The following is a 24,107-nucleotide window of genomic DNA, read 5'->3' as shown; positions in this document are numbered from 1 at the left end:
AAGATAGGGACCAAATATATATAAATACATAAATGCCACAAAACAAATGTACCTTCAAATTTTATGAACAATAAAGAGTATTTTGAATTGAAAAAAAAAAATGAAAAATTGACACTCGTCACTTGACATTACGCCACCACTACGAACACTTCGCTCACTCACTTCCAGTCTCCTCTCTCTGCCTAGGGAGAACAGAAAATAAATCATCGTCTTCAACATTAACGAGTCTGCTTAAATCTACCTATATACCAATCTGCTCTTTTAAGAGCAAACTTTAACGTAGCTTATGCTCGTCACAACCTGCCAGTCTTTATTTCCAACCACGTAAAACGTATCAAGTGGTCACGACCCTAAGCGCCCTAACGGGAAGTCCTTAAGTGGTACCTGCTAGATAGGATTTCGTGAAGAAGACGGGAGGAAGCAGAAAACGACGGGTGTATGGGAAAGAATAAGACAGAGGTGGTGGCAGAAAAAGTATAAGGTCATCGAGAAGAGCGTCCTATCATCGACGGCCACCAGGAAGTGCCCCGTCCCATCATCGACAGCCGCCCGGAGGTACGCGGTGTCAGCGTCAACGGCCACTAGGAGGTGCTCAGCCTGGAGGAGTCTCTCGTGACTCCACCCGGTCAACTGCATCAACTACCGGCCAGGAAGACACTAATACCAATTGATCCGAAACTGGATCGGGCGTTGGCGATCACTCGGCACATAGAGGAAGGCGTCCTCTTCTATTCAGCCGAAACAATTCCGGATGGACACAATCCGTCAACACGGAAAACGTCATCGGAGATAATCATCACGAGAAGAAGGAAGCCGACATCTAAGAGATCGCTGGAGTATCCAGCGAACCTAGAGGATCGGGCCGAATTTCATCGGGATCCGAAGGAGAGGAACTTCATCCTGCAGAAGTATTTCCAAAGTATAGAGAAATACGTAACGGCGAAACACAGGACCTAAAACGAGAGGTCTAAAGCCGATCCAGAACCTAAACGCAGGAAATTAGAGGTTTTCAATTGAAGCAACAGCCTCTCTCGGGGCCAACAAACGTAGACGTGGGGATACTTCCTAGCCACAGACGAGACGGCACGCATCAATTGGCGGTCCAACCTAGGTGCACGAAACGTTACTGATCAGTCACTTATTCTTCACGACCTGCAGAAAAGACTCATGCTCAATCGAGTGACCCAAAAAAAAATAAAAAAATAAATAAATAAAAAGTCCTCCGACCACAGAGGGGTGCACGAGATAGTACTTCACTCGCCACCCGCCACGAGGAAGAAAGTCATCTTGGAGCGCACAATCAGCACGCGCTCAAGTGCCACCACTTCCGGAAGTGGTCAACAAAATCCGCTGGCGCTCAACAACCCTTTGCACGAAACAGCGGTTGGCGAAACTACGTACACAGAAGACGGAGGCATCATGCCAGCAATACCCTCTCTACAGAAGGATAAGATGGACCCAAGGTCCATCCTCGGCCAGCAGCACGGCTCCGCTACACGGATTTCCTAGAGTTCGCCAAAGCACCATGGAAGACGAAGGAAGACCTCCACAAGCAGCCTTCCCCAAGACTTCTTTCCGTCCACGGGCCAGAACCCTGTCACCGAATCGAATGCAGCGGTACGACTCACGTCCCTCCTTCACAGCGAGCGCACGAGCATCTTATCGGGACACACAGCCACCACATCAATCAATGCTCCTTTTGGAACATGTTCCTGCTGTGTCACAACCGACAACTACCATCGCGCCCATTTATGCAGCGCCACCCACGCAGCTCGTGGGACAGCTGCATGCTTTCGATTGGACTGCTCTCATGAGAGCCATCAGGGCTCCACGATTAGTCCTCCCCAACTTCTCAGGGAAGGATCACGAAGATCCTGAAGTTGTCCTCAGGGACTGCGAGACCGTTTTTGCTCAGTAAAGTATAGAAGCGTTCCAATAAACACGCTTGGCAGGGAAACCGCTACAAGAACCTGCATCAAAGTGGTGGGAGATGTTCAAATCCCTCTCACTAACCTGGCACAAGTTTGGAGAGGTACTGCGGCAAAAATACTCCATTCACGCCACGGTCATGCGGCTCAACACGCAGCTCTATTCAAGTAAGCTGACCGAAAAGGAGCCGGCTTCGGTGTTTCTTTAAGAAAAATAGGATTCCCCTGGGGTCGCTACGCCCCGCAACCCGTCGAGTCATCCGTGCGGCCTGTCCCAGGACCTTTGGGGACCTCATGGATCGTGCAATGGAAGCAGAGATGGACGAAGGGAAACCGTCGAGCAAGCACCCGTTCAAAACCCCCCGACCATAAACATTACCAGCACCTCTCAACGCCGAATCCCACGCCTCCGCGTGCGTCTCGGAGAAAAGGAAGCCATGGCTTTCGTCGACTCATACTCCTCGGACAACTTCGTCCAAGCTGCCATGCTGAGTGACGCTCAGTTGCAAAACTTGGAACGCAGACCACCATACGCCAACCTAGCCGCTCGTGCAGCGACCCTTCCATTGATCAGTTCAATAAGGTTGTCACCAGAGATCAGCAGCCAATCTTATCCAGGCACCTTCCTCGTCAGTTCGAACCTCGAAAACGACGTCGTATTTGGAATACCTTGGTTTAAGGAACATCTCGTAATCTACGAGCACTGCATGGTGTGTATCTACTTAGAAACACAAGAACGGGACAGGATATACCTCACCCCCGAAACACGGACGCCTGACGCCAACGTTTTTACCGTGGAGCTGAATCACAACTTTCCTCCGGAGCATCAAGACAAGTTCTACAATCTGGTGAAGCTTAATCACCAAACTTTTCACCAAGGTGGACCACTGCGACAAACAATGGCCGTTCTGCACCAAATTCATCTGTCAGACCCGACCCCATTCCGGGAACCACCACGGCGCTACTCCGAGCAGAAACGTGTATGGTTAGACGGACAATTGCGCGATCGAGCCCACCAACTCTCCCTACAGCTCAGCTATCATACTGGCCGGAAAAAGAGACGGGGACTACCGTTTCTGCGTTGATTACCGCCGTATCAATAAGAAAACGGTAGATGCCCCACAATGCTTACCCCGGATTTACGAGATCCTCAAGGATATCGGCGGTGCTCGAATCTTCTCCACCTTGGATTTCAAGAGCGGATATTAGAAGATCCCTTTAGCTCGGGAGGTACGAAAATATTCTGCTTTCAGCACACCCAGCGGTGGAGAATACCAGTTCAGGGTCATACCGTTTGGACTGAAGAACGCCCCCGGCACATTTCAGAACCTGATGCGCCATGTCCTCGCCGATCACTGGGAGAAATTCGCCATCGCATACATAGATGACATCATCATCTACTCAGAAAACTGGGAACAACAACTTCTGCATCTAGCCTTAGTCTTCGAGAGATTGGCCATCTATGGATTGACCTGCTCCCCGCCAAAGTGCCAATTCGGACAAACCAGCCTTCCATACCTCGGGCTTATCGACACATCCGAGGGAAACCACCCGCAGCCAAAGCATCTACAGGCGATCCTAAACGCCGAGCCTCCTCGTACCCGCAGGGGCCTCAGATCTCTGCTGGGAACCATGAATTGGCAGCCATGACGGATCTTCTCTCACCGAAGCCTCGACGGGTCCAGAGCTACGCAAGTGTCAAGTTCTCCGCAACGGAAGCCTCATACCACTGCAACGAGCAGGAATGTCTGGCCGTCATCTGGGCAATTACGCATTACCGGCCTTACTTGGAAGACCAGCGTTTTACCTTACGCACAGACAGCAAAACACTCACTTGGCTAGACAGACAAAAAGACACCCGGGACAAGCTCACGAGATGGCACGTGTTTCTCAGCAGATTCACCTACGGCATCGAACATTGCCCAGGGAAGGAGAACGAGCTACCAGACGCCTTGTCTCGTCACCTAGACCCTAGCTCATTATCACCTGGGGAACCAGAAATCGACGAAATGGTGCCACCCAAACGTTCCTGTCAGCAACAGGGTTCATCGGACAACACTCCATTGTTATGCCTCGCCAATACCCCTTCCCTTTTCGAAGAAATATCCGTCGCTCAATTGGAAGGCCCAGACCTGGCAAAGGACATCCACCGGTGGATCCAGCTACGAGACCAACCACGACGAAGTCCACAGGAGGACAGTCTCGTCAAGAGGCATAAATGGAATCAAGAGGGTTTCTGGCGTATCTCTACAAACCACTCGAGGTGGTTGCTACCTGTGCCGAAGCCCTTACGACAACGCGTCATATGGGAGTACCATGATGCGCCACTATCCGGCCAACCTGGAGCAGAGGTATGGATACGAGATATCAGCGAGTATTTCATTTGGCCCGGCATGAGTCGGGAAATCCGTCGCTACGTATCAGGCTGTCACCTATGCGTATGCTGCAAACCCGTACGCGCCAAGTATCCCGACAACCAGCGACCAAGGTCGGCACATACTGCCTGGGACGCCATAGCAGTCGACCTTATGGGTCCCTACCCTCGCACAAATAAAGGGAACACCTTTGCATTGGTAATCACCGATATGTTCTCGAAATGGGTGGAAGACTTCCCAATTTGTTCATTGTGAAGGCTCAGCAGAATTGTTCATTGGGAAGGCTCAGGAAGAACTCAGTTCACCGGGCTTGTATCTGCCGAAATCAGTCAACGTTGGGACTGCGAACTATGGACAACTCCCGTCTACCATCCGCGAGCTAACCCCGCCGAAAGACGGAACCAGGAAGTCAAGAAGGGACTCTAATTACAGCTCACACCTCAGACTCAACGCACATGGGACCGATACCTGCCTGAGATCCTGTTCGGACTTCGCCGATGGCGAAATGCGGCTACTGGCAACACCACCAGTTACATCCAGATGGGTAAGGCCATCCCACTACCTGGAGAATGGCGCCTGGAAACGCCATCGCCTCCAGCACCGGAAGTTAGCCCCGCAAGGGATCGACGACAGCGACAAGTCCAAGCACGTGAGCATCAACAAGCATACCAAGAAAGGTACGCGGCCGAGCCGACAGCACCCCGCTACGCCATCGGAGATTGGGTTATCACAACCAACCACCATCTCTCCAACAAGGCAGAGGGATACAATGCCGCTCTGGACCTCCGTCGGATTGGACCCTACCAGGTCACTCATCATGCCTCCGGAGACGTCTACTGGATTCATAAAGATGGGCGACAACAGAAGATTCACGGAAAGGATCTTTGGCCAGCACCCGAGGGCCACTACAATTATCAACGGGTTAGTGAGGTCAGCTTGGAGCCGCCGCACACGGAAGAACCTTCCTCGAGCCCTAACGAAGGAAGATATCCACCACCAGCTCTGGCCGGTGCCACTATCTTTATCATTGGTGCGGAGCCATGCTCAAAAACGCTCCTCCGAGCACCACAGGTCCCAGCCAAGGACATCCACGCACCAGGCCCGTCGGGTCTACAGCGTCCGTAAGCTGAGCCACGACCTACAACCAGCATTGGCGCTGAGCCATGCTCAACAACGCTCGTCCGAGCCTCACAGGTCCCAGCCGAAGACATCCATGCACCAGGCCCGTCGGATCTGCAGCGTCCGCAAGCTGAGTCACGAGCAACCTCTATTATTGGCGCGGAGCCATATTTAACAACGCTCGTCCGAGAACCACAGGTCTCAGCCCGAGACAGACGTGCAGCAGACCCGCCCGGTCCAACACCATTGCCGAATTCAACACGACCAGGCCCTAATGTCACCATAGAAGAGCCACAGATAGGGGAGAAGATCTCTGCATGGATTCCTCGAGAGGGGACAGAGAACAGAAAATAAATCATCGTCTTCAACATTAACGAGTCTGCTTAAATGTACTTACATACCAATCTGCTCTTTTAAGAGCAAACTTTAACGTAGCTTATGCTCGTCACAACCTGCCAGTCTTCATTTCCAACCACGTAAAACGTATCTAAAGGTTACAACCCTAGGAACCTTAACGTGAAGTCCTTAAGTGGTACCTGCTAGATAGGATTTCGTGAAGAAAACGGGAGGAAGCAGGAAACGACGGGTGGATGGGAAAGAATAAGAGACAGAGATGGTGGCAGAAAAAGTATAAGGTCATAGCTGATGGTCTTCAAGAAGAGCGTCCTATCATCGACGGCCACCAGGAGGTACCCGGTGTCAGCGTCAACGGCCACCAGGAGGTGCTCAGCCTAGAGGAGTCTCTCGTGACTCCATCCGATCAACTACCTCAACTACCGGCCAGGAAGACACTAATATCAATTGATTCGAAACTGGATCGGGCGTTGGCGATCACTCGGCACATAGAGGAAGGCGTCCTCTTCTATTCAGCCGAAACAATTCCGGATGGACACAATCCGGCGATACAGAAAGCGTTATCGGAGATAATCATCACGAGAAGAAGGAAGCCGACGGCTAAGAGATCGCTGGCATATCCAGCGAACCTAGAGGATCGGGCCGAATTTCATCGGGATCCGAAGGAGAGGAACTTCATCCTGCAGAAGTATTTTCAAATTATAGAGAAATACGTAACGGCGAAGCACAGGGCTCAAAACGAGAGGTCTAAAGATGAACCAGAACCTAAACGCAGGAAATTAGAGGTTCTCAATTGAAGCAACGGCCTCTCTCGGGGCCAACAAACTCAATTAAAATGATGAAACTTAAAAAAAAATGTTCAACAAAGTAGTTAAACATATAGCAATTGAAGCAACGGCCTCTCTCGGGGCCAACAAACTCAATTAAAATGATGAAACTTGAAAAAAAAAATGTTCAACAAAGTAGTTAAACATATAGCAATAAAGACGAATTTTTAACATAAAAAATCAACTCCCAACAAAAATGAAAGTTACATTTTCAAAGCAAAAAATTAAATAAAAAATAACGAATTTTCACTTTAAAAAAGTTCCACTTTCAGCCTAAGAGATCATTCTTCAAAAAAAATTAATTTTGAACAAATTGTTTCAGCTTTTACGCAAGTAATTGAATTTGAAATTTAAAAAATTAATTTTCAGCCAAAAATAGAGTAGTTTTATTTTGAGATAAAAAAAATGTTAACAAACAAAAAATCACTTTTAACGAAGTAGTTAAACTTTTGACCAACGGGATGAATTTTCAATTTAAAAAATTCACTTGCAACCGAAAAAAAAACAAATTTTTAATAAAATATTTCAATTTTCAAACCAAGAGATGAATCTTCAAACAACCACATTAATTTTTACCAACGAAATGAATTTTCAATTTAAAAAAATTAATTTTCAGCCAAAAAGATGATTTTTTAACTTAAATGATGAATTTTCAATAACGAACAAAATTATTTTTTAATCAATTGGTTCAACCTTCACCCAAATAATGAGCTTTCTACCAAAAGATGAATTTGAGAACATTATGCCATACCACAATCTTAATCTTGTAACATTTTGAACATAAAATCATTTATAAATAAAATAACATAATTTGAAATTCAAATTAAAAAGTTGCAAATTTATTATCCTTGACAGTTACAGTGGCTCTTATAAAAATTCCCCGGCTTTTGCAAGATTGTTTTTTTTTATTTCCGTGAATTTCCCAGTATGGAGTAATTCAGTCAAACCTATTTTTTCTTAAAAGAAATAAAAATTCTAGGATCATGATCCAAATTCAAGGAAATTTCCAGGGTTTTCCAGGTAAAAAGAAAATCAAGGATTTTTCTAGGTTTTCAAGGATTTCCAGGACGCTAGACACCCTGTAAGTGTATACCGAATAAAAAACATATTTAATTGCTTGAAGAAAATGTTTTTTATGAATTTCGGTACTAATTTTAATCAAGTCCCAACGTTTTTTTAATAGCATTTTCAATTCTTTTATAAGGGATATTTGGAAACATAGCTATTATATCAAAAGAGACAAAAATTGGATCCAACGGTATTATCACATTTTCAATTAACTTTAAAAACGCATAACTATTTTTTATTGATGTTTTTGAGATTTCTATTGATTTTTAAATAATATTACTCAATAACTTTTCTAATCTTCTAGTTGGAGAACCTATTGTTTAAATAACTGGTCTTAAAAGGTGATCAGTTTTGTGGGCTTTAACAAGGCCGTAGGCTAAGGTTGTGTCAAGATCACATATTTCAATATTATTACCTAAAAATTTGTTAATTCTCATTCTATCTAAAATTTTAAAAGTCCCCTTTTGAAGAATTTCGCTTGGATTATTGAGAATCAATTGAAAACTATCTTCTTCATTAAAGATATGCAACATTTTTCGAATTTAAACTTCTCTAGAAATCGCTACTGTAATACTTCCTTTATCTGATTTAGTAATCATTAATTCTGAATGATTTTTCAAGAAAATTTTCGTTTTAATTAAACCATCATTCAATCATTTTTCTAACCAAGTTTTTGGATTATCGTTGTTTAAGAAATCATTAGATAAACCCAAGAATTGTGAACTGAATTCATTTAATTAATTATCTGGCATTTTACGAATATTAGAATCAATGTCTTTAATGATTTCAAGTAATTGAATATAATTTTTTACAAATGGTTTTTAAGAATCAACCACAAATTTGTGGTTAAAGTTGTTCACTGTATTATAAATAAGGTCATTTCGAAAGAATTCAACAGATTTGACTGATTCGGATCAATTGTTAAAGAAATCAAGAGATTTCGATACACAGGGTGTCTAGGCAAATCCTGAAAAAAATTCTCGATCAAATCCAGATTTTTTCCAGGCATAGTTTTTTATATTACGAAAACATTCAAATATTTCGCATTTTAAAAAACAATCGACTCGAAATATGTATAAAGTTTCGAAAGTTTATTATAAATAACATGTTTTTTAGTTTCTAGGGATTCGGTTAATATGCTTCATTTGGAAAACTTTTGATAAATTATATTACAAGATATTCTTAAATATATGAGCACCATCGATTAATTTAATAACTAAATAATATTAAAAACATAATTCATAATTTCTTGAATTTGTCCCTAAAGTCCATCAATTTGAATATTCATATCTAGGTCAAATTGTAAAAATATTGCATTTTCAAGAAGATATATGAATTTTTAAACAAATAATTTGGATCTTAGATAGTTAAATTTTCAATTAAAAAAATTTATTTTACACCAAAACAGTAACAAAAAATTTTTAATCAATGTGATGAATCTTCAAGTGGAATAGATGAATTTAAAAATAAAAATAATTAATTTTTAACAAAATAGTTTCACTTTTAACCAAGCTGTTTTAGTTTCAACTAGAAAGATGAATTTTCAAGTAAAATTATGAATAGTTAACTGGAATACTTGAATTTTTAATCGAAAAGATGAATTTCCAATCAAGATTATTTTTCAAAAAATAAAAATAAACTTTTAACTGGAATAATGAATTTTCTATCAAAAATATTAATGTTCAATCAAGAAAATTAATTTCTACCAAAAAATGCACATTTTTAACTGCAATGTTCAAGACAAGTCGGCAAAATTCGTAGCTTTGTTGTACACGATTGGAACCCAAAATATCTCTATTTATCAAAATGAATCATCGTGAAAACATTAAAACTGGAATTTAGCTGATATGTCAATCAAAACAGATTTAATTTTTAATCAAAAACAGTTTAATTCAACCAAAAAAGACGAATTCTCAACATGAATTGAATTTTTACTATGTAAGATTTTTCTGTCGAGAGACAGAATACTTGAAGTTTCAACTAAAAATGTGCAATTTTTAACAAAAACTAGAATAGTTAAATTTTCAAATTAAAAAAAAAATTAACTTCAAGCAGAAAAAAATCGAGTTTTCAACAAAATAGTTAAATGCAGTGATATAAAGCTACTTTTACAAATGAAGAATCATTGCTATTGAACTTAATATTGCAATTAAAAAAAAATTAATCACACTCGCGAAAAAACTCCCCGACTTGAAAAAAATCCCTGATATTTCATCTTTTTGTTTAAAAATGTATATTTTTCTTTGAAAATTCATATTTTTTAGTTGAAACTTCAACTTTTTGGTTCAGAATTTTTAAATTTTATTAAAAATTCGTCTTTTTTGGTAGTAAATTAATCTTTTTGCTCAAAAATTCACCTTCTTTAATTGAAAATTTAACTTCTTCATTGAGAATTCTTGAGTTTTGTCAAAAATTCTCTTGTTTTCGGTAGAAAATTCATCTTTTTGTTTAAAAATTTGAAAACTAGGTTTTAAAGTTGAATTACTTCCTTAAAAATGCATTTCTTGGCTGAAGATTAAAATTTTCAGATAAAAAATCAACTCTGGTTGACAATTGAACTGTTTTGTTGAAAATTCCTTTTTCTTTGGTTAAAAAATTACTTTGGTAATGGAAAATTTACCTATTCCATTTTAGGTCGAAAATGGTTCTGTTTTGTGTAAAAATTCATCTTTTTGTAAAATTGAACTATTTTGTTAATAATTCGTTTTTTTCATTTAACACTTTTTTAAATTCCACTTTTGGGTTGAGAGTTCTTGTATTTTGTTAGAAGTACGTCTTTTTGGGTATAAAATTAACTTTTTTCAAAGTATATTATTTTTGATTTGATAATTCGACTGATTTGTACAGAAAATTCGTCATTTTGTCTTGAAAGTTCAATAATTTAGTTGAAAAATCAAATATTTGGTAGAAAATTACTTTTTTTAAATTTAAAATTATTATTTTTAATACCCGGGTTCGGCGTCATAAAATTGAACCTCTCCGGATCAAAAGGAGATACGCGTGGATTCAGCCTCAGAAGTATTGTTTAGAAAGTCAATTTTGAAAATCGTTCAATTTTTTATTTTAAGGTCTGATACTTTTAGAGAATTTTAAGGCGCATCTTTTTTTCCTTCAGTAAATTTTTTGTAGGTTTTACAGTTTGTAAAGTAATTGATTTAATTTTAATTAATTTTCAGAATTGATCAATCTTATGAATATTAAATTATAATTTTAAGTCTCCTGAAACTAGTTAAGGAAATAAAACGTAAATATTTTAATAAACAAAAAATCTGTTAATTTTTTGGTGGAGCTTTTGCAAATATCATTAATTTCAACTGTCAAGTGCTTCGTTTATCCAGCTAATTTTAAGTAACAGAAAAATTCCATTGAGAAAGTTATTGATAAAAATCTAAAGAAGTTTTTTGAAGGTTGAAATAGAAGATTTTTGCAACAACCCATAAAAATTAACAACTTTTTAGTTCATTATGATATTTACGTTTTACTTTCTTAAGTAGTTCCCGGAGACTTAAAAATGTAATTTAGTATTACTAAAATTGATAAATTCTGAAAATTGACAAAGTTAGCGCGAGCTGAAGTGAAAAAAGACCAAAATTGTTTGTTTTCGACAAATCTAGTAGATAATTAGTTCAAAAACTGTAAAAACTACAAATATTTGCTGAAGGGAAAAAAGATGCACTTTGAAAAACGATTTTCAAAATTGACTATCTGAACAATACTTCTCAGCTGAATCCACGTGTATCCCCTTTTAATCCGGAGTGGTTCAATTCAGTTCGGCACATTTTATCCCTCAAACGGTACACTCCAACCCAGCATACGTAAACGGTACACTGGTGCGAATTGGTTTGTTTGCAATGCTAATAATAAATATTTAGTATATTGAACATATAATAAACAACTAGCATATATCACACATATTGATCATAAATATTTAATATATGTGGGGATAATCCGCTACAGCTGTGTTTGCTTAAATACCAACTGAATGAAAAATCTTCGGGTGCGAATTCGCACTAGTGTACCGTTTGCGGGTTAACATTCATACTGAAAATCACGTTTTAATTTTAATTTTGTATTTATTACCGAAGTTTATAATGTACCATACGGTCACGTAGACAACATAGCCATATTGGCAACTTGATTCACTATAAACATCAAAAAAACATCAGTATAAACGTAAAATCGGATTTTACTTCAAGGCTCCTTACTTTCGGGTGGGGGTGGGAGATAAACTGACAAAAATTGGTAAAGCAGTTTATGAATGATCCCATACTAATGAATTTGAAGAGAAAAAAAAGGTATACGTACCAATAATGTACACGAGCCATGTGAGTTGTCCCTCCTGAATAGTGATATCAATTTGCTGAGCAGGAGTGGCCGTTTGCGTCATCAGTTCCTGATAGGTCCTAGCAGTTTGATCGAAAAGTTGAACCAGAAGGGTGCACGTCTTTTGGTACTCGCATCTTCCAATTACCGAGAGCTGTTCCAATTGTTGCTGAATCATGCCCAAATCATCAAGGGGATCTTCCAAGCCTTCTCGGACCACAACCGCCACTGACTTCAACCTCGAAGTGATATAAGCATTCGAGACTTCCGGCGTGTACGTTTCCAGCAAATGCGGCTCAGACGATTTCACATAAGGAACTGAAGCTACCATTCTTTGCCAGAGACTCAACAGATAGTGGACACTGTTCGGGGCAAACTGCCACATTTGGAGGCTTTGAACAGTGAATTTAGCGATCAGTTCTATGGCTTCTGGATAGTTTTCAACCAATACCAATTCCCCGAGTTGGTAATTGCTCTTCAGTCGAGCCAGTAGTCTGCAAAACTCGTGATAGTTTCCTGGATCACTGAGACCCTGGGGATTTCGGAGGATGTGTTTCACTCCATTCACCAAATGTGTTAAAAATTTTGCCCTTTCACTGTTTGAAAATAAACTTCGTCTGACAGACGCTATCTGGACTAAACATGAGAGAGCTAGAGAGGACAGAGTGTTGGGTAGACTGTGATACAAATCAAAAAATAGCTTCAGGGTTGTAAAATCGAGAAAAGCGGGCCTCCAGCTCGACGGAATTTGCACGGTGCACAAATCGTCCGAGCTTTCATCCGTCGATGTTCCTATGAAATCGAATGTTAAACAGTTTTGCGCAAGTCGCAATAATTGCGTCATTAGCCCATGCTGTGGAATACAAAATGTATTAATGATATTTTTCAATAACAGTACAGGACTGTACTTAGATTACGTAACAAGAATATATTTTTAAAATTTAAGAAATTTTAATCTAATTTAAAATCCTATTTAACGCCCAAAAAACAAGTTAAGTTGCTGAAATTCTGAAAATAAAACCAAGAATCAAAGGAACAATTCTTGACAACAACTATGCAATGTTCCTATTACAATTAGAAAAAAATAAAATCAAAAATGAGGAAAGAAAAATGACAACAGCAACGAAACTACGATGCTCTCTCCCTGATACCTGACAACCAAGCATATTTGTCTTTTTTATCTTTTTTCAAATTGCAATAGGAACATTTCATGGTGGTTGTCCAAATTTGGTCGTTGGATTATTAGTTTTATTTTCAGGATTTCAGCACATTATCTTTTTAGTTATAAATTTTATTATTTGGTTGAAAATTTAACAATTTTCTTAAAAAGACATATTTTTTGGTTGCAAATTGCACTTTTTTCATAGAACATTAACCTTTTGTTTAAAAAGCCTATTTTGCTGCTGATAAATCAATTGAAATCTTTTTTGGATGAAAACTATTTTTTCTGAAATTTTTTTATTTTATTTTAAAGTTCATCTTTTTTAGTAGAAATATTTTCATTTACTTTCCGTTTGAAATTCGTTTTTTTTGCGTTGGAAATTTAAATTGAAATTTTTTTGAATGAAAATTAAACTCTTTTTTTGAATATTCGTCTTTTTGATTTGAAAGTTCACCTGTTTTAGTCGAATTTTCACTTTTCTTGGAGGAAAATGCAACTTTTGGGTTGAAAATTTAAGAATCTTGTTAAAAAGTCATACTTTTTAGTTAAAAAATCGACTATTGAGCAGAAAATTAACTTATTTTTTACAATTCTTATTTTGGTATTTGATCTTTCTTGAATAAAAATGCAACTGTTCGGTTGAAAATTCAAGTCTTTTTTTTTAAATTTATCTTTTTGATTTTAAAATTATCCTGCCATAGCAGAACTTACATCTTTCTTCGATGCAACTGTTTGTTTGAAAATTCAACAATTTTATATACTTTTTGGTTGAAAATTGAACTGTTTCATAGAAAATGTACTTTTTGATTAAATTTAATATTTTGGTGTTGAAAAGAGAATTGAAATCTTTTCTGTATGAAAATTCAACCAATTCTTTGAAAACTATTTTTTTTAAGATAAAAACTCATCAGATTTAAGAGACATTTCATCTTTCTTGGATAAAAATGCAGTTTGAAAATTAAACTATTTTGTTCAAAAGTCATACTTTTTGGATGACAAGTCTACTGTCTTCTTGAAAATTTAACTATTTCATAGATACTTTGCTTTTTGATTAAATTTAATATCTTGACGTTGAAAAAAGGACTGAAATCTTTTCTGGATGAAAATTTAAATATTTTTTAAAAAACTAGTTTGTTTTAAATTAAAAACTCACCTGTTTTAAGAGAAATTTCATCTTTCTTGGATAAAAATGCAAATGTTTGTTTGAAAATTAATATTTTAGTTTTGAAAAGTGAACTGAAATGTTTTCTGGGTGAAAATTCAACTTCCTTTTTTTGAAAATTAGTTTTTAAAATAAAAAATTCATCTTTTTTAAGAGAAATGCCATCTTTCTTGAATAAAAATGCACCGTTTGGTTGATAAATAAATTATTTTGTTTAAAAAGTCGTACTTTTTGATTAAAATTTTTCCTCTTTTGATCAAGAAAAGTCAACTGAAATCTTTTTCAACAGAAAATTCAACTATCTTGTTTAAAAATTCATCTTTCTAATTCAAAAATTCATCTGTTTTACTAGAAATCTCTTTTTTTTTAATAAAAATGCAACTTTTTGGTTAAAAATTTGTCTTCATTGCTTGATTATTCAACTATTTTGTTCGAAAGATTTGGTTGAATCACTTTGTTGAAAAATCTTTTTTTTATAATTACACTTATATTTTTAGTTGAAAATTCATCTATTTATTTGAAAGTTTAAATATTTTGTAGAAAATTAATCTTTGTTATTTACAAATTTAACTACATGGGTAAAAGTTAAACTATATTATTGAAATTTTTTTCATTTAAAGCTTATTTCTTTAATTAAAAATTTAACTACTTAGTGGAAAAGCCTTTTTTATGTGTAAAATTAATTTTTTTATTGAAAATATACCTTTTTCAAATTTTTAAGATTCATCTTTTTTAGTTGCAAATCCTCCCTTTTCGGTAAATATATTATAATTTTCTTGGTTTGAAGTTTTATTATTGTTGGGTAAAAAAGCATCAGATCCGTGGAAAATGAATTTTTTGCTAAAGGTCATATTTTTTGTTTGAAACTTCAATTTTTGTTTAAAAAATCGTCTTTTGACTGGAAAGTTCATCAATTTAGATCAAATTGTATTTCTTTCTTGAGAAAAATCTTCATCTGTTGAAAATTTGCCTTTTTGATTTTAAAATTATTTTTTCTATAAATTTCACCTTTTTTGATTTAAATATAAACTATGACACTTTTTTATGTAAATTTATCTTTTTATGTAGCATATTAAACCATTATGCTCAAAATCTAACTATTTTGTGGAAAATTTAAGTATTCTGTTAGAAAGCCATCTTTTTTAGTAGAAAAGACATTTTTTTGTTTAAAATAAATAAATTTTACATTTTTTTAATCGGAAATACTGTTTTTTTCGTTTTATAAAAGATTCTAAAAGTTTTATAAAAGATGTTAAAAGCACCACAAAGTGCCCAAGTTCTACCAGCAATAACTAGCAAAACATTTTTGGAAACTAAAAATTACGTTCAGTAAGAGGGAGAGGGGGTAGAAATATTTTGTTACGGTTTATTACAGAGGGAGGGGCGTGGGGGGTCTTACAGAGGGCCTATAATCCGTTACGTAATTTAAGTACGGCCCCTTACATTAGAGTCCTAATGATTTTAATTTACCTGAGCTTCATCATTGAAGTTCAAATTTTTGCAGTTTTCACGAGCAGTGCCCAACAGTGAACAGGATAGTCTAAATATTTCAAAAAGCTGAGTATCCCTAAAACTGCTAGCGATTTTCCTGTGCTTCGTGAGGGATCTATTTGCATCCGCCTCCGATATTTGATTCATTTCACAAGTCAATTGAGACAGCAATTGTACTCCAACCATACAATGTTCGACAGATCCCTGAACAATTAATATTGTAGAATTATCATGATCATTTAACTAATCTGGAAAAAATACTAGGTAGATTTTAGACTAAAAAACAAATCAAAAAGTTCTCTTTAAACAAGACAAAAATAATCAATTTCAGCCCGTAAACTAGACGACTCAACATTTTGCAAAGAGAAATGTTTAACTTTCTTTTAGTCTAGAACCCGCCTATTATTTTGTACGGATAGATCAGTTTAGAAACTTTATTTTGAAAGTAATCAGGCCTTTCAATCTTTATTACTAACAAAATTTGGATTCTTTTCAAATAGTATTAATAGATATGTTTTGAAAATAGAGAACATACAAATTCTATTTTCTTCAAATTCCAATAACAAATTTAATTATTTACAAATCTCAAAATTGTAACTAATTCTAATAACTTTAAAAGACAAAATAGTTTAAATTTTAATTTACTTTAAGTACAGTTTCGATTTTTTCCATTAAGATCGCGACTGAAAAAAAGTAAATAAGGACCAGATTATGAGGCCTGAGTAACACATTGAATTTTCTGAATATTCAGTTAATTTTATTATTTTAAATTACAAACCTGAAGAAACTTCGTAACATCGCTGACAACATTTCTGAATACAAATTCATCTTTATCTGAATCAAACCACCCAAGCTTTGATATCCGAGCAAACAGAGTGACCAAAGCTTGTATCACAAAATTTGGCAACTTTGGTTGAGTTGCCAGGTAATTCAATACGTAGTTTCCTATATAAGAAGTAAGGTAAAAGCTAATAATAACGTTCTTTTTTAATAGTTTCAGACCTCGGACTCACTTTAGAGATTGAAAATAGTGTAGTGTCATAAATTGTAAAAAATATTGTCAAGAGTGTCACAAAATTTTTGTAACATTTAAAAATGAACTTAAATGTTTATTAAAAATGTTATTTCCCATTTGTTTCCAACTGAATTAATAGAACCCAATAAAAAATCCAACTATTTTCGGTTGAAAGTGCATTTTGTTTGGTTGAAAGTTCCACTGTTTTGTTGAAAATTCGTCTTTTTGGCTTGAAAATTTACCAAATTAGTTGACATTTTCTTTTCTTTCTTCACTTCAGAAGTTTTTTTTTTATTGAAAATTCAACTATTTTGTTAAACATTCACTCATTTAAGTACATTAAATAAAAATTCATTCTTTTCTGTAAAACTTTCACCTCTTTAGATTTAAAATGCTGTCTGGTTAAACATTAATCTGTTTCGATTTAAATTTGTTGTTGAAAATTCATATTTTTGCATTGAGTTTTGTAGAAAATTTGTAGGTTCAGCTAAAAAATTCCGAAATTTGGTAGAAAATCAATTTTTTTTTATTCGAGCATTCTGTTAAAAATTCTTCTAAATTGTTTAAATCAAAACTTTATTTGTTGAAATATTAATTATTATATTTTTAATTGAAAATTTAAATCCTTGTTTAAAAGTTGCACTACTACTAATTTTTTTAACTGAAAATTTAACTCTTTTGTTGAAAACTCAATTGATTGATTATCAAGTAACTTTTTCGTAGAAAATCCATATTCTCGGGTTAAAAATTAAACTCTTTATAACAAATTTACCTTTTTGGCTTGAAAATTGAACTACTTGGTACAAAAAAATATACTGTTTTGTAGAAAATTCTTTCTTTTTTTTTAATTGAAAATTAATTCTCCTCAATGAAAATTTAACTACTCTATTTATGATTAAGAATGGATTTTTTAAATTTAAGAATTCAACTACTTAGCCTAAAAATTAAAAAAAAGAAAAAAATGTAGACTAAAAGTTAATAAAATAAAATATAGACTAACATGACATCTATTGTTCAAATTATTTAGTTGTAAAATTAATTTGATTCATCAAAACATCGTCTGTCTGCTGTAAAATGGATTTTATTCCACACTCGACCGAAATGGCCCCGCTTTTCAGGGCCAAAAGGTGATCATGGTCGAGAGCGGAATGATATACTATATGCAACATGGGACGAAAGTAGATTTTTCCTTCAGGTAATTACTACCCTCGTGAGAAGATTTTTCCCTCTGGTGATTACTGCAGTAAACCCACCCGCGGGAAAAATCTGCACCTTTCGCCCCTTGTTGCATAATGTACTATTTTGTTAAAAATCAAGTATTTTGTTGAAAATTCATTTTTTTTGTAGAAAATAATTTTTTGTTCTTAAAAATCAAGTATTGTATTAAAAATTCGTTTTTTAGGTAAAATCCAACTGTTTTTTGTTTTTAAGTAAAACCTTTTTTTGTTGCAACATTAACTGTTACATCTTTTGTTGAAAATGTAAATCTTTATTGAAACATTTTTGACTGAAAATTTGTTGTTTTTTTTAGTGGAAAATTGTTTTAACTTAAAATTGAACAATTATGTTAAAAAATCAACCAATTGATTTAAAATTTAATTATTTTGAAGTAAATTCAACGACTTTATCGATAATTCATCTTTTTGAATTAAATACTGAGCTACTTGATATCAAATTAAAATGTTTTGTAGAAAATTAGTTGTTTTTTTTTAATTGAAAATTCTCTAAAACTAAAAGATTACTATTCCATTTTTGTTAAAAATTAATTATTTTTAAATCAGAAATTCAACTATCACGTTAAACATGTTTATAAATGAAAAAAATATAAACTAAAAACTAATCAAATAAAATTTGGACTAAAAACACATCCATTGTCCACACTATTTAGTTGAAAATTAATATAATTCTTCTTTGAAAATTCAACTCAATGTTAGAAATTTATGTAATTTTTTGAAAATTCGTCTCTTCTCGAAGAAAATTACTCTTCTTGGTTGAAAATTCAATTATTTGGTTAAAAATTGGCGTATTTCGTTGAAAATTCATAATTTTTAAATAGCAAATTCATCTTTTTAGTGGAAAAGTTTCCTTTATTTTTTTTTGTTAAAAATGTATTCCTTTTAGTTAAAAAATAAATTATTAGGTAAAAATGTTTAGAAAGGAACGAAATATACACTAAAAATTATTCAAATAAAATTCAGACTAAAATAGCATAAGTTGTTGAAACGATTTAGTTAAAAATTCGTCTTGTCTCCTTGAAAATTGCTTTCCTTAGTTGTAAATTCAATTATTTGATTAAAAATTGATGTATTTTGTTGAAAATTAATAGTTTTTGGCAGAAAATTAATCTTCTTGGTTGAAAATTTATCTTTTTGGTCGAAAATTGAACTATTTGGTTAAACATTGAACTGTTTTATTGAATGCTCCTGTTTTTGGCTTAAAAATTTTACAATTTAGATGAAATCTATTTTCCTTATTGACTAAAAAATCGTCTTTTTGATTTGAAAATAATGTCTTTAGTATCATGTCTCTCGAAATTGTAGCAAAATAGTGGCAACGCTTTAAAAAAAAGTGTAGAATAGTGTCAAAAGATGTGGTGAGTCCAAGGTCTACAGTTTAAACTACCTTAAACGATTTGAATTAAATTTCAAATTAAAGAATCGCTTACTTATATCAAGTCTCTGTTGTAGACTGAGTCCTTGGGCGGACCTAGAGACCAATTTCGTCAAGGTGGTGGCTGCCAACAATTGGGCATAAGGCGAATCCCCGCGATCCAATAGTAACTGGCATTTTGTAAGAGTATCGGGGGCATTTTGAAAACCAACAAGAGCTTTTTCAGCTTCAGCGCGATGCGCAGAGTCCTGAGACTCATAAAGCTGCTTGCAAAGTAATTCTAGTTGTCGTACTTCCTGTATATGATCCATTTTTAATGGAAGAATTCAGGCTCTTATATTCGTACTCAAAAATCGGTGTCTCTGAGGGGTACTTTTCATTGTCTTCGATTTTAAAATCTCCAGATTTATTTCATTGTGGCGTTATTCTCGAGCTTTACGAAATCCTGCGCTGAAAATTATTCCTCGGTACCTTTCATGTTATTATCAATTAGACTAAAGACAACACAAAACTCTACGTTCTTTAGTAGCCCTGAGAATTTCCAGTGACATTTCATTTACAAAAAAGTGACCAAATACAGTTTCAGGATGGCCGTTTTAATTGAAGAAAAAATTCCCGGTCATTTGTGAGTTTTTCCCGGTTCTCTAAAATTTTTCACGGTCAATGAAATTACAAAATTCGAACTTTAAAGCTAAAAATTGTTCTATTTGAAGTATAGAAAAAACACCACAGATTGAAGTACTCAAAGTGGAACTCTTGAATTTTAAATTATTTAAAATTGAAGTTTAAAAGTTTTTTGATTTAAAAATTTTATATTCAAATGGAAGTTAGGTACCAACATTTCTCAACTGAATTTTTTTAATGAAAGAAGATAAACAGCAAAATTGGGATTTTTTAACTTTTATACATTATAGAGTTCAAAGATTCAAATTCACTTCCAAAAACATAAATCTATTTTATCATGTTCACTGTTCTAAATTAAACAATCAATCAATGAACATTACAATTTTCTAAATCATAATATTTTAAGCAATTTTAAGCTAGAAACATAAATTTTGTTTCAATTTTTAATAACTCAACACTTCTTAAATTATAAGTTACATTTTTTCATTTTAAAAAGTTTAAAAATCATTGAAAAGCTTAAAAATCTGGAGAAATCTAGAAGTTGTTTTAAACTTTTTCAAATGTAAAATTATTTCTTAAATTATTTTACAACTACTAAATTTTGTTTAATTAATCGAATTTTTCTTAAAATTAAAAAAAAAACCTACTTATTAATTGTAGAACCAAATTGGAGTAATTTTAAGTTTGAAAAAGATTCAAAATTAATTTGAAATTATTTTAAATAATTTAAACAAAGTGTGCGTGTGTGTATACAGACAAAATTCAGTCATTCGTACCGAAATTTTAGTGTAAATAGCCCCCGCCTAATTTAAAAAAAATGTAGATTTTTTCCTACAATTTTAAGAAAATCCTAGAAATTAAAAAAAATCCTTAAAATCTTTGAGATTCGTTATTGGCAATTTTTTAAATGTTTTAAAATCTTTTAACAATATTCTCTGAAAATAATTTTCCATGTCCCTAGAGATCTTAAGAAAATGTTTTAATTCTTTGAAGCCTGTTACAATTCTTTAAAAACTTATAGATTTGTTGTTTGAAATCTGCAAAAATCTACATTTTTTCAACTTAGATGATGGCTATTTGCATAGAAATTCCGACACGTATAGTCGGATTTTGTCGGAACATATACTTTGTTTAAATTATTTAAATTCATTTTTATTATTTTCTACAACTAATAAGTGTTCGATTGTTATTTATACATCAAAATTCAACAAATTCACTGAAAAAATAAACATTTTTTAAATACAACAGTTAAAACGATAACGTTCAAAGTTTAAAAGTACTTTGAAATTCCTTAGATGAATAGTAAAATATTGATAAACATTAAATAGCTATTATTTTTGTCAAATCAATTATTATTTATTTTTTAATACTTAAGGTACAGATACATTTAAAAAATAATTTATATTCATAGTTGACAAAATAAAAACATTTGTTGTCCAAAATTTTCAACTTCAAAATTCAAGACTCCATTTTAAAATCCTTTAAATTAAAAATGTACGTTTAAAAATAAAAAATCTTTAAAGAAAAAGATTATCAAATCAAGCATTGTACACTGCATGATATCATAATTGGTGAAAATATCAATTCAATTAATTATTTTTAAATTCTTCAATTCACGATTATTCGTTTTTGGACGCTTTTAATTCCAAAATTTAAAATTACAGAAACATTTAATCTGAAATTATTAAGTTTTGAAAGTTCTAATCTAAAACTGTGTAATTGTTATCTCATTTAAAAGATCTCGAATTAAAAATCGTGCAAATATGGGTCTTTTAATGGCAAATTATAGGTACGATTTTTAATGACTTAAATAAAACTTAAATAAAGAAAACCATACAATTTTCAACGTTTTTATTTCAAATCTTTCATTTTCAAGCGCTCTGAAAGGTCAAATATTAATAATGATTTATAATAAAGTTATTCAATCGTGAAATCATTAATTCTAAGGCTTAAATTTAAAATAAAATAAATTATTTCCACTGGCAGTTAATGTGAAAAAGTTAAGAAGTATATTAAATTATTTGAAAAGGTATGAACAAACTCGATGGCAAGATTAAGGTTTCCACTTTTTCATTGATCCAGAAAAACGGAGACATGTAATTTCTCTCATAGTAAAATATTGATTACAAAACTAAGCCAATTTCCCCACGTCTCGGAAATAAAGATTGAACTAAAAAATTATGCAAAGCACTGTTGAAGAGAAAAATTTAAAATGGTTCAATTGTTACAAAATTTAAAAATTTAAATAGCAAACAAAGAATGAACCTATAAAACTGAATTAACTTTAACAAAGAAAATACATTTCAAGTTCAGAATGATCAGATTTAGCAAACCAATATTAGAATTAACTTCAAAATTCATGCCATAACATTCATTATTTGTAATTCGATATTTACATTGAATTGTCACAAATTATTTTAAAAAACCATTGTCCAAATTTCGCCAACGTAAAACGGAGCAGAAGAAGAGGTTATAAACATTCAGATCTCGAATTCTTCAAACTTTCAAACTCATTGCAAACCATTTACACTAACGCTTAAGACCCAGAAAAGGGTCCTTAAAACCAAAATAACAAAGAACTTTTATTTTTAGTGAAAATTTCTTAAAATCGTCAAAAGGTCCTTGTAACACCCAACGCGGAATAACCGTAGAATAACTAATAAACCACAATCAAAATCTCTAGCCGCCTTCGAAAAGATAGTAGAATTTGATTCTTTCTAGGTTAATTCGTTTATTTCGGAGTGTTTTTCATGTATTAGAGTGACGAGACATGACGGCGATCACGCGTAACCACGGAAGAGAAAAATCACCGATCCGGTAGATATATCCTGTTGTCTATTATCGGCTTCTATATGAAATTCTGAAAACTGTCGTCGGACAAAAGAAAATATTGACGAGAAAGAACTGATTGTTACACGAATTGAACAGCATTTTCACTCAAGTTTTGCGCTCTTTAAATGAACGAGACCAGTACAAAGTACATACGTTTTACATAGAATGTTTTGGTTGACAGTGCGTCTAAGGAGTCTCATACACTGCACTAGGTTCATCGAGTCAACAAAGTGCTAACAATCGCAACTTGCTATTCGCATTAAAAAAATTCTACCACGTGCACATTTTTTTCGCGATCGAAATTAATTGTGGAATACTCTTACGGCTCTGGACTTTTGTTGGGGTGATACTTACTCGCGGCACTTCCGAAAATCAGAGCACATACGTTATTTTGATTCAGAAACTCACCTGCTCGACCGCCATTTTGCAGCTTCACACACAGAAAACACAGAACAGAACAAGAACAACAACGCCATTTGCTTTTTCTCTCCGCAAATCAGATAACAAGATTCGCGCATGTCTGATGAGTCTCATTCGCGCTAAATTTCGAATTTTTGTAACTAAGGAGAATGGAATCAGGATATACAAAATGTCTTGTTAATATGTAGCATTATAAAGAATTTAGTTGTATTTTTAAAGTTTTTTGTTGCGAATTGTAATTTTAATTATGATTTCTGTTATTATTAATAGATATTATTTATTTTTCAGTAATAAGATTCCTCTTTGAATGAGTTCTCAATCTGAAAGATTTAAAACTTTACTCCTAAATGCAATGTACCATTATTTAAAATAATATACCAAAAATTCATTTTAAACTTCAGTTTTTGAATAACGATTCTGATTATTTTTAAATTTATTAAGCTTTAATAGAACAAACTAAATTGAAATCCTTTATAGTTTCAGTGATCCTAAATTTAAATATTGAACAAAACTATAATTTATAGTACTATTCATATTGGTAAAAAAAATGATTAATGAAATGAAAAAATCTTGCTTAAGTAATGAAAGTTTTAATTTTTAATTTGTATCAATATTCCTAAGTATTTGAATTCAAAAATCTATTGTCTCTCTAAAAAAACCTTCAATATAAATATATAGTAAATAAATAATTAACTATTAATAAAATATTTATTATTTACCACTTCAAAACCATTTATCGACGAGAACTTAAATTCAATTTAATATTAAAAATAAAAAATAAAATAGAATTAAGTATT

At 33.8% G+C, this 24,107-nt stretch overlaps 1 protein-coding gene across 5 annotated transcripts in view; it reads right to left on the bottom strand.

Moving 5' to 3' along the window:
- The window catches only part of LOC117167089 (exportin-7), a 58,228-nt gene extending 34,873 nt beyond the window's left edge, over window positions 1–23,355 (bottom strand). For 2 of the 5 annotated variants that reach the window (XM_033351717.1, XM_033351721.1), the window contains exons 1-5: window positions 23,299–23,355; window positions 19,490–19,884; window positions 16,588–16,754; window positions 15,789–16,013; window positions 11,977–12,847 (exon numbers count right to left, since the gene is read on the bottom strand). In XM_033351717.1, coding sequence (XP_033207608.1) covers window positions 11,977–12,847; window positions 15,789–16,013; window positions 16,588–16,754; window positions 19,490–19,745 — 1,519 coding nt within the window. In that variant the 5' untranslated portion in view covers window positions 19,746–19,884; window positions 23,299–23,355. The other 3 variants (XM_033351720.1, XM_033351718.1, XM_033351719.1) reach the window with 3 other exon arrangements.
- Window positions 23,356–24,107: the final 752 nt, after the last annotated feature.

The sequence above is a fragment of the Belonocnema kinseyi genome, chromosome 2, assembly GCF_010883055.1.
Source record: "Belonocnema kinseyi isolate 2016_QV_RU_SX_M_011 chromosome 2, B_treatae_v1, whole genome shotgun sequence".
In the NCBI taxonomy this organism is placed as follows: Eukaryota; Metazoa; Arthropoda; class Insecta; order Hymenoptera; family Cynipidae; genus Belonocnema; species Belonocnema kinseyi.
The sequence above is the reverse complement of the archived record's forward strand: the minus strand, read 5'-3'. Positions and strand labels throughout refer to the sequence as shown.